This window comes from Montipora capricornis, chromosome 13, assembly GCF_036669925.1.
Source record: "Montipora capricornis isolate CH-2021 chromosome 13, ASM3666992v2, whole genome shotgun sequence".
NCBI lineage: Eukaryota > Metazoa > Cnidaria > Anthozoa > Scleractinia > Acroporidae > Montipora > Montipora capricornis.
This window is the reverse complement of record NC_090895.1, coordinates 50,176,185-50,186,856: the sequence shown is the minus strand read 5'-3', so window position 1 is coordinate 50,186,856 and position 10,672 is coordinate 50,176,185. Positions and strand designations below refer to the sequence as shown.

At 40.6% G+C, this 10,672-nt stretch overlaps 1 protein-coding gene and 1 pseudogene across 1 annotated transcript; both read left to right on the top strand.

Moving 5' to 3' along the window:
* The first annotated feature begins 17 nt into the window (after positions 1–17).
* Positions 18–488, top strand: LOC138030955 (uncharacterized). Its single transcript, XM_068878810.1, has one exon. It carries the CDS (start codon positions 18–20, stop codon positions 486–488), a length of 471 nt encoding a protein of 156 aa, XP_068734911.1.
* Positions 489–647: 159 nt separating this feature from the next.
* Positions 648–8,450, top strand: LOC138028642 (uncharacterized; annotated as a pseudogene).
* Positions 8,451–10,672: the final 2,222 nt, after the last annotated feature.

The following is a 10,672-nucleotide window of genomic DNA, read 5'->3' as shown; positions in this document are numbered from 1 at the left end:
CGGTGGCTTTAAGGGACATGCGTTTTCCCCTCATTTTTTTTCTTGTTAATATTGCGACTGTGCGACTTGCGGACTTGCGACTTGCGACTTGCGATTTGCGATTTGCCTACTTGCTACTTTGCTACTTGCGACTTGCTACTTGCGACTTGCTACTTGCGACTTGCGACTTGCGACTTGCGACTTGCGACGTGCGATTTGCGATTTGCTCCTGTAGACTTGCGACTTGCGTCGTGCGACGTGCGACGTGCTACTTGAGACTTGCGACTTGCGATTTGCTACTTGCGACTTGCGACTTGCGACTTGCTACTTGCGACTTGCGACTTGCGACTTGCGACTTGCTACTTTGCGACTTGCGACTTGCTACTTGCGACTTGCGACTTGCGATTTGCGATTTGCTACTTGCGACTTGCGACTTGCTACTTGCGACTTGCCACTTGCGACTTCCCACTTGCCACTTGGCGCTTCGTGACAACAGAAGCATTCACTGAAAGTCAGGATGGCGATGGAATTGGACCAGGTAGGTTTGTTTTTGGTTTCGCTGCACAGGCTAAGAGAGGCTCAATCTAAGAGACTGAATTGTCCTTCTGTTCTATTTAGGTTTTCAATTTTTTGAAAGAGAAGAGAAACCTTGAAGAGGATGTATTCAAGCGTTCAAAGATGAAAGGTGAGTTTTCGTGTCTATTTTGAGTTACTGTGGTTCCACTAATAGCCAACAACATTCTAGCACCGTTGTGTTTCAGATCTCAAGCAACAAGTTTGTTTGACCCTGATAAATTCAAATTTGCCGCTCCACCTGTGCCGTGGGGTGCCCGAGGTTATTCGTTCAAAGCTCAACTTTCAAGTACGAGTAACGAGAGCGCTCGCGAAATGCGTCAGTAGTAAAATGATGTTGTCCACCTTTACATGGCTGTAGTGTTTGGAGGAGTAGAACCTCTGGCATTATTCGGGTCTGTGTGATGTGATGATATAATACACATTTTTTGTCACCAGTAATTTTCTCTTGTGTTTTAATATCCCCATCATGCGCTGTTCATTTTTAATCGAGCCAGATCGCTAAATGTAAGAATCTTGATAACGAATTCGTCGCTGGCGACATGTTCTTTGGATGTATTTACTTCTACAACGTTTTCTTCAAAAAATGCCAATTACCTTTGAAAGAGAAACTTCAGAGTAAGATGGGTAACGTTTGATTTTATTTTTGGAGATGATGGTACTTTCCGTGACATACAGCGACAAAATACCCCGTTTGGAATGGAAAGCTGAAAATGAGCCCGTAGCGCAAATTTCGAAACAATTGGACTGTTATATTTACGGTATCCACGTCACTTCGAGAAATAAGAATGTTCAGTGGTAATACTAGTATTCGGTTGAGACAACAATTGTAACCACTGTAAATGAACAAGTATTTAACGAAAGCAAAGCGCGGGGTCGGGGTCGCCGGTGTCCTTCTCTTCAATATTTTTATTTTTATTCTGAATGTGTAACCCCCACGCTAATGTTCTTGCGAAAGGAACCTTGGCTTTCATTTTTACAGAAGGAAATTCGTTAAAAGAACTATGTCCCACGGAACTTGTTTGTTTACAAATTTGAACTGCGTGCTGGTTTTGACCTTTGCTCTCGAGATTCAGAATTCCCTTGGATATTTCCTAGATATATTTAAAATAGCCCTGTTTCATTGTTGTGGACTTAATAAAGATGGCTCGATTGAATAAATTCGTCTACCCCGTCCATTTTCTCAGCCGCTCCGATCGATTCTAGCTTTTACCGATATGTCGTAGTGACAGCTGTTTCATCGCGATTTCTTCTTTTTTTTTTTTTTGGTGTTTTAGCACAAGAGACATGTGTTTCGCACTGCAACAGAATAAATCTTGCGAGGCATTTTCAATAGAAAAAAAAGGAAAAATAATTGACCTTGAAAATATAAAAATCAGCGCGTGACTACGCGTGACCAAATGATTGCGTAATTTGCGGAACTTATGCGAAATAAGAGTGGCACCGTAAACCCGGGGGGGGGGGGGGGGTATTTTAGGAATTTCTGGGTGGGGATGTGCCGTGTGCCGCTGGGACCCTGGAACTCTTAGCCTATACCAGAGCTAGTTTCAGCTGGATTTTGCTACCCTATACTAGAGAAAACTCCCCAAATCACTCCCATCCTAGAGTAGCTGTTTTCGAGAAACTGAGGTCATTGGCACAGTCTAAAACAAAGCCAAAACAAAACTTCTTTATTAACAAGGATTTATTTATACTTGTCCAGCAATGCCAAGAACGTACGTACGCATTATCAAGACAATAATTGTTTAATTTTAACCAGTATAATACAACCGATTTTTATCTGAATCCCGATTTTTGACAGTTAATAATATCCAGTAGAGTTTTATGATAGTCATCTATCAACGCTGTTGAGGCTGAGTCGTGAAAATTTAAACTTGTCGATTTCATTCTTTATATTTTGAGTAGCACTTCCTGGTTTCCTTAGTCTAGATAAAATCTTCAACCAACTGGTCAGTTTCGTGAAAAATGATACCCTATTCTAGACCCAAACGCTCTGATTTATATACCCTATGCTAGAGTTTAACTGAGGCAAAAGGGAGATGGCGTTTCTTTACAGCCGCTAGCAAACTGTCCAGTTGAATTGAAAAGTTTGTTGAAACTGCTCTATCGTGTTACAGTATAATTGTTACTTGGGGATATTTTAGAGTTAGCCCCTTTTGGACACAAAAAATTACGCTCCCTTGGTTTAAAGTGACGTCATCAAAATTAAAAAATAAGGAATTATCAATCGTTTTAAAATTTTAGTTTAGTCAGTTATTACAACAGCTGAAGACTGATCTTTGCACGAAATTTCAGTTTGACAGAGGTTTTCGTCATGTGATAAAGCAAGGTTGAATTTCTAAGCGTTTGCGTGACATGATAATTAAAATTGCGGCCGAGCATGCTATCACGAAGGTTAAAAAAGTGACTTACCCGCTCACCGGTCCTTGTATGAGAATAACAACTCGTATAGATGTTTCTTAGCCCTCAGAAGATGACTACAGGCTTTTTATAACAAAAGTCAATGATATGTGTTTTTGTTAGCTTCCGGTCGCCATATTTGTGCCCCTCAGAGGGACAAAAACATGGCGTCTCCATACAAAGCCTTATAAATTTGGGTCCAAAATTTCTTCGAATATCTCCCGCACGAAACATCGCACAGACCTGAACCTTTGCGAGACATTTTTTATATTCATCTTCTATTATCTCTTTAATTCTTGACTTTAGTTGTTGAATGGTTTTGATGATGGTGTGACAGAATGAGAGCATTAGCGTGTTACTCAGTCATTGCTGTCATTTCTTTTTTTTTTTTTTTTTGCATGATAGACACCAACATGGCCGCATACGTTCTTCAGCACATTGCATGAAGAACGTAAACGGAATAATTTATGATAATAGTTATAATGATATTGGCGTTATTTCTCTTCAGATGGATTTTGCAGCAGTACGAATGGCCAGCGACAGTGACTTTCAAGCTCTTGGTATCAGGAGAAGAGGGGACATCCTCGCTCTGAGGTCATTTGTTTTAAGTGACGAAGAAAACCAAAGGGAAAAGGAAGGGAAGAAGAGAAAACTTTTAGAACTAACAAAACAACTAGCGTCCAAGTCTTTGAAAAAGAAACCAGGCTCGCTCGGCCTGAAAGGAAAATTATCAGAAGACGCCGGTAGAGAGATACCCCCAACGCAACGCTTAAAAAGATCCAGATCGGTTGGATGCACTATAACGAAAAGGACAGGCGTTATGTAGCTGTTCGTATGGCAAAAGGGGGAGGGACCAGAGAAGTATCTTTACCCCTTGAGTCGACATCCGAAGAGGTAATGAAGGCCATGAAAGGTATTTTTTTCCCAGACAGGACGTCCGTATTTGGAAGTACGGACCGGATGACTTTTGCTCTAGGAAACTTTAGATGCGAGGAAATTGTTCATGACAACTTTACGTTGGTCAAGTATATTACTAAGCACAAATTGACGAAAGTGCGCCTGTACATTTTATCCAAAGCCAGCAGCGAGAAGTTCGAATACCAACAAAAAGAAGTTATTCCTCTTAGTGACGATGACAGCGACTTGATGACATCTGCTTTTGAAGACAAACAGGGCACATCTCAGTCACAATTGCTTGGCTCTTCTGAAGATAGGGAATCCCTCAGAATACAGCAAGAAAGAGAATACCTGGAGTGTTTAGCTACAGACCGAGAGAAAGAAAAAGAGAAACGACAAGAGCTCTTATTACTCCCGGAGAAAACAGCAAGACAGGAAAGTCTGCGTGATTCCAGAGCTAAAAGAGTCCCCTTTGAGCCACCAACAAACGCTCCCCACATTACAGTTTCCGTGAGACACCTGACACTTGGAATTCAAATGCGCAGATTTGACAACAGCGGCCAAGTAGGAAGTGTCTACGACTGGGTTGGGTCTTTAAGCTTGGAGCCCGAGTATTTCACTCTCTCTATGCCGGATAACGCAAACATAAGCCCAGCCTTGCCAATAGAAACTGTCAATCGGGTGATGTTGTCGATGGCTGAGTGCGCGGAAACGCCATCTTTTCCAGATGATATTTGTTTTAAAGGTTTTGGTTCAGGGCCTGAAGAAAATCACTCAAGTTACAGTGGTGAATCCGATGAGACTACGGAGCCACTTTCCCGTGTTTCAGATAAACCACCCCATGTGTTGATGAAGGAAGATGAAGAGTAGGTGCTTTTCGTTTGCGCTCACAACAATTTAAATCTTGGTTGTTATTGAGTGTCCATATGTCCATTGAAACTTAGGCTTTAGGAGTTGCTGTATTCCTTTGTTTTTTTTTTAGTTTAAAAGATGTCGAGTCACCTGGAGAAGATGATCAAGGGGTTGAATTCACTGCTTTGAATATAGAAGCAATGCATGCCGGTTTTTCCACTGGGGGATCACTGGATACCAATGAAGGATCGAGTCCATTGAACAGTAGTGATGATGAGGTACATATTCCACGGATTTCTTTGGTTGTAGGTGATGTTTCATAGCATATACCGCATTAAGATATATGGGTTACAATTGTTTAATACGTTTTTCAAAGGAAATACGAAATGGGTGAAATATCCCCCAGTTTTGCTACAGAGCGAAATTAACGTTGTCATTACTAACCAATGAGTAGGATTGACATCGGAACCTGTCAGGCAGAAGAGAGTAGAAAGAACACCTTTATCGCGAATCTTTACAAACTACCTTAAGTGCCTGTATTTTCATTCACTGATGATTCATGAGAGGCAGGCGTTATGTTTCAGTTTAAGGTCTGCGGTTGATAAAACAGTGTGGCAATTATGTGCTCAGTCTTTTCGATGGCACGGGCCCTTTTGTGCCTCACTGTATTCCTTGATGTAAGCAATATTCATAACGTCAGAAATGTTCATAAAGTTCCAGGTAGAAGAGGCAGCTACAAACGTACAAGGACGGCGAGGAAGAAGAGCTTCTCCAGGATATCAGTTTAGACAGCGTTATTTACAGGAGGTGACGAAATTTGCAGAAGTGAATGAAGCGGAGGAACAATCACAGCGAGTATGTATGATTGGATAAACAAATTTCCATGAAAAGTACTATAGTGCTCTAAAGGGCTTTATTTGATCCCAAAAGATCATTTTTACAGAATGTGTTCACTCTGGCGTCACGGGGGCCATATTTTAGGGAGCGTTTTTGAGAGGCGTTTTTCAGAGGCGGGCGGCAACCGGAAGTGAGTTGTTTTCCCTTTTAACTTGTCTTCACGCAACTACATTTACGTTTCTAAGTATATTTTCTCCATTAGAGATGATTAGTATAAAAATCTGGGAGACACCACTGTCCTGGCACGCGAAATGATCTCTTTCGGTTGCCGTCCGCATCTCAAAAACGCGCATGGAGGAGACGGGACAAAGCGGCGACATTCTTTACGCAAATTGTTTTATTAAAGCAGTATGGCTGTTGGTGACTTGATCGAACAAACTCAATGTATTCCATATTTAGATTTTGTCTACTCGTAAACCAATTAATACATATTATGAGCTTTTGGTGATCCTGATTGCCTTGACCAGAGGATTCTTTAAGGAGGCTCGAAAGGGTTTTCAGCTGAGCGCGCGCGCGCGCGCGTAAGCCACACACGTAATTTGTAAGCTGATTGCGTCAGCTCATGATCCCATCCGGGCTCATGATTCAAATGGATCACCAGAAATAAACCCTAACCGCTAATTTCGCTCACCCTTCTCCTAATTCCTATATACATGGAATATTAATAGACATCTCCTATTCACGAAAACTGCGGAGATTCTACACAGACGGTTTAATAGTCACTTAAATCCGTTTGTATTGGCCTATAGCTCCTCTCGCGCGTGGACCCGAATGAGCGGGTGACGCATGCGTAAATGCTGACCTTGTAACCCCCTCATTTTTCTCAGTTGATTTTGCAAATTTACTCGTTTATATCTCTGCTTCCGGACGGTGAATTTTTTCCATTTTTGGCATGTTAGCTTAGACTAATTTAAAACTTTTCTCTTCAAAATTAAAAAAAAAAGGTTGGAGACACATTTCAAAAAAACTGATTTTTCCGAAAAACTGGCCTACAGATTTTGTTGAATTTTAAATATTTCAGAAAGTATCTCTAATATTATCTGGTAACGCTGAAGGGGAAAATTTCACCGTCCGGTTTCTTCAAAAAAGACCACATATGTTGACTTTAACACTCGAAGAAATGCCTAATATCGTTGCTATTGTTACGTGAATAGCCCACTTTCGATATATTAAAATTCAGTCCTAAACAAAGGCATCATCTCGAGGCTCTGGGGAATAAACTCGTACAAATCCTTATATTTATTCCCCAGAGCCTTTAGATGATTCCTTTTGTTTAGGACTAAAATTTAATATATGGAAAGTGGGCTATTTGGAGGAAAATATAATGTGACAAATCTACGATGGGTACTTAATACCCTGGCCCAATTTCGTCTTGATATGATTACCCTAACTGTATCTAAGGACAATATGTTTATTTGTTTGAAAAAAGGGGAAACTATTTCGAGCCTCTTTAACTTAACGTGCAATGCAATTGTATTTTCCATCAATCTAGTCTCCCTCCCACCCAGCAGGTACTCTTGATCCTATTTTCATTTTCTCTCTCTCTCTCTCTCTCTCTCTCTCTCTCTCTCTCTCTCTCTCCCTGTTTCCTGACAGAATATTTCACACAAAAGGATGGACATCCTCGAGAAGCTTTTGGACCTTGGAGAGACCAAACAAGTGACCATAGACCGGGAGAACATCGTCGAGAATATGCTTAGATTGTATAGTAAAGGAGATGTAACAGAGTGTCTTTTGAATGTAAATTTCTATAATGAGTCCGCGGTTGATTTCGATGGGGTGAAGAGAGAAGCCTTTACGCTTTTTGGGAAAAAGTACTCCCAATCTATTTTGACGGGATAAATAGTTATGTTCCTCGAATTTCGCCAGCAATAGACGAAACTGTTTATATTAGCCTAGGCAGAATTCTGAGCCACGGGTTTCTGATGGTTGGAGTTTTTCCAACCTCCCTTAATAAGATCTTTATTTCTGCTCTTCTCGTAGGCAAACAACATGTAAGCGACCAGAATTTTTTAGAGGGGTTCTTGGATTACATAAGTTCTTATGACAGTTTAAGAATGCAGAAGATTTTGGACGAAAACAATTCAAAGGCTCTCTCAAATGAAGACACTGACTTTTTGGTGGACTTTTTGTCCGAGTATGGAGTAACTAAATTGCCAAATGCAAGCAATTTACGTGCAATTGTACTTAGCGTTGCAAAGACAGAGCTGTGGAATAAGGTTGTGATGGCAGCAGACGCTATGAAGCAAGGCCTCTGTGAAGGCATGCTTAAAGAATTGTGGCTGCAAGTCACGAATCAGTCAGTCTTTGAGCTTTACAGCTCGTTGCGTGTGACAACTGAAAAAGTGCTCTCCCTGGTTTCTGTTGATAACCCAAGTGCAATGACAAAAGGACAACACATTGTCTACATGTATTTTAGGAGATACGTTCGTTGTCTAAACGAAAGGGAATTGACACGCTTGCTTCGTTTTGTAACAGGCAGTTCCACTCCAACCGTATCATCAATTAAAGTAATATTTCATGCGCAGCTGGGTAACTTGCCCCATGTTACTGTGCATGCTTGTTCAGGCGTGGTAGATTTGCCTTCTAGTGGCTATGACAGTTTTCCAGATTTTAGGTCGCAAATGACCGAGGTGCTAAAGAATGTAGACTCCTGGAGATTTTCCTTAGCTTAAGTAATTTTCCATTGTAACTAACCTTTTACTCAAGTAGCAGAATTTCTTGTTTAGTTTTAACTCGTTCAATTTTACTTACGCAAATTTTTACCTGTGCTTGCACGGGTCATAAAATTTGGCTTTAACCAGTTTTGCATTGTATGGTTGACGTTTCATAAATAAAAGTCTTTTTAGATATTCGCGGCGTGAGCCTCAGATAGCATCATGTAACTTTAAATTTACAAACTAAGGGAGACCAAGTACGGTTGACATCCAGCATCCATTCATAGAAGAGCTCAACAGTTGCATAATTCGGATAAATCAGAGCTTACATCTCTTATGGTCGGAGGTGATTGGAATTGTACTTTGTCTAAAAAAGACACTGAGATCGGAGGCGCGCCATGGAAGCCGTCTACTTATCACAATCTTATTCTGACCAACATGGAACCTTTGACCTAGGAAGCTATAGTAGATATTCAAAGAGTGCGGCATCCAAAAGTACTCGATTATTAAAATTTTACGAATGAATCCAAATCTCTAAAACAGAAATCTAGAATTGACTTCTTTTTCGTTTAGAAAAACGTCTCTAGAAGTGTAAAAAGAAAGGAAATCAACCCTGCAATTGCGGGGACCGACATTTTGGAAATTTAATAACACCCTAACACGTACCTTTGCGGCAGTAGATATTATAGCCATTTGACTGACAAGCGACTCTTTTGGGAATTATTGGAGATGCAAATTAGATCAGCGAGAATCTCTTTTTCTTAGAGTAGAGCGAAACGTATCAGTAGCTGAGAACGCGAATTAATTAAGATGTTGACGTGATGAATTGGATCTTACTATCTGTAACAAGTTTTCCTCCCCTACCATTGATGGGATACTAGAGGAGTAGCGCGAACCGCTGAAAGCGGAGCTTAAATCGATTTATAAAGGTAAAGGGAAAGCAGGCAATGTAGAGCAAAATGCTGCTGGATAGAAAATGGAGCACGACCAACAATATATTTCTTTAATCTTAATTACAACAAAAAAACCAACAATGAACTTAGATCACAGGATGACTATCACACGCAGTGAAACGATGATACTAGACAGACGTTTATGTACCCGGGGGGTGGGGCACTCCCTTATATGGGCTATACAGGTATGTGCGGCGACAAAGGGTATGGTTTTTTAGCCGTTTTGGCCTGGAATAGGATATCAATTTTGACCATTTTGGTCTGAAATAGGGTATGGTTTGTGAACTCTAGTCTTGAATTGGGTATGTTTTTTAGACGAAGCTACTACTGGTCTGAAAGAGGGTAAGGGTTTCAGGAAGCCTGTCGCACACCCCCACCCAACTTTTCTGGAAGTAACCCCCTCCCCCCCCCTTCCCGCCCGGGTTTATATACCTCGAATCATGTTTTCCCAGAGGCTACGTATCTGACATTCATGGAGAATGCAGAGTCCCTTAAGCTCTCAGCTCAGGAGAAGTTCAACAATCTTTAGAGGGTCCACCCACGTATGATGACTGTAAAAGAACAGAAAGGTAAAACACCGGGGTAGATGGACTTGCCGTTGAATTCTATATTTTTTTCTTTGAATTATTAGGTTGAGACCCCCCTCGGAAAAGGACTGAAAACACTTATACCTTCCCTCAAGCTCTGTCTTACGCATCTCAACCTATCTTCTTATTGATTCGTATCATTTTATCGGTTTCGGTATTCATACACTTATTCATTCATTCTCCATATTACAACATACTTTTAGTAAGGGATCAAAGAACTGTAATATGCACTTACCAGTACTCGAACTCGACCCTACTGATCTATAGTCCCTTGTCTTCACCACTACATTACAACGACGATCATGCTCAACCCAACACAGTTATTTTCATTATTTACTTTTCTATAATAAGTCAATTGATATCTATGTATAATAACCAAAACTAATTCTAACCTGGCCCTAAATTTTCTCTAGGCTTACTAGAGGCTCGAAAAAAAGGTGTTCAATTTGTGCATATTCAACTTAAGTAAAATGAGGAACACCAGTTTAACCTAGATAAAAACGGATTCAACCTGAGAACCGATACCGGCAATATCTATATAGTGGAGATGAAGATTCTATTGAGCGCTCTTTTCTTGAATGTGCCTTCACCAAGGCATTTGCGCAAAATGTCGCGGTGAATCAATGCGTGCCAATGCATGCTCTCAGGATACCAAACTGAGACGAAAATATAACTACTCCACCCTGTTTATGCGCCACTACATAAACTCAAACATGTTAAATGGTATGACCATCTCTTTCCATAAGTTTATCAATAAGTTACTTATCAATTACAGTAATTAAAAGTACTCCTTCTTTCCATCCTCCTCTTAATACGCAAGTAGACCAGCTATATGTAATTATTGTTGTGATAGGAATGCGTAGTTTTGTTACTTATT

Coding starts and splice junctions, on each gene's coding strand:
- LOC138030955 (XM_068878810.1), top strand. CDS start 18: ATGCGTTTTCCCCTCATTTTTTTTCTTGTTAATATTGCGACTGTGCGA.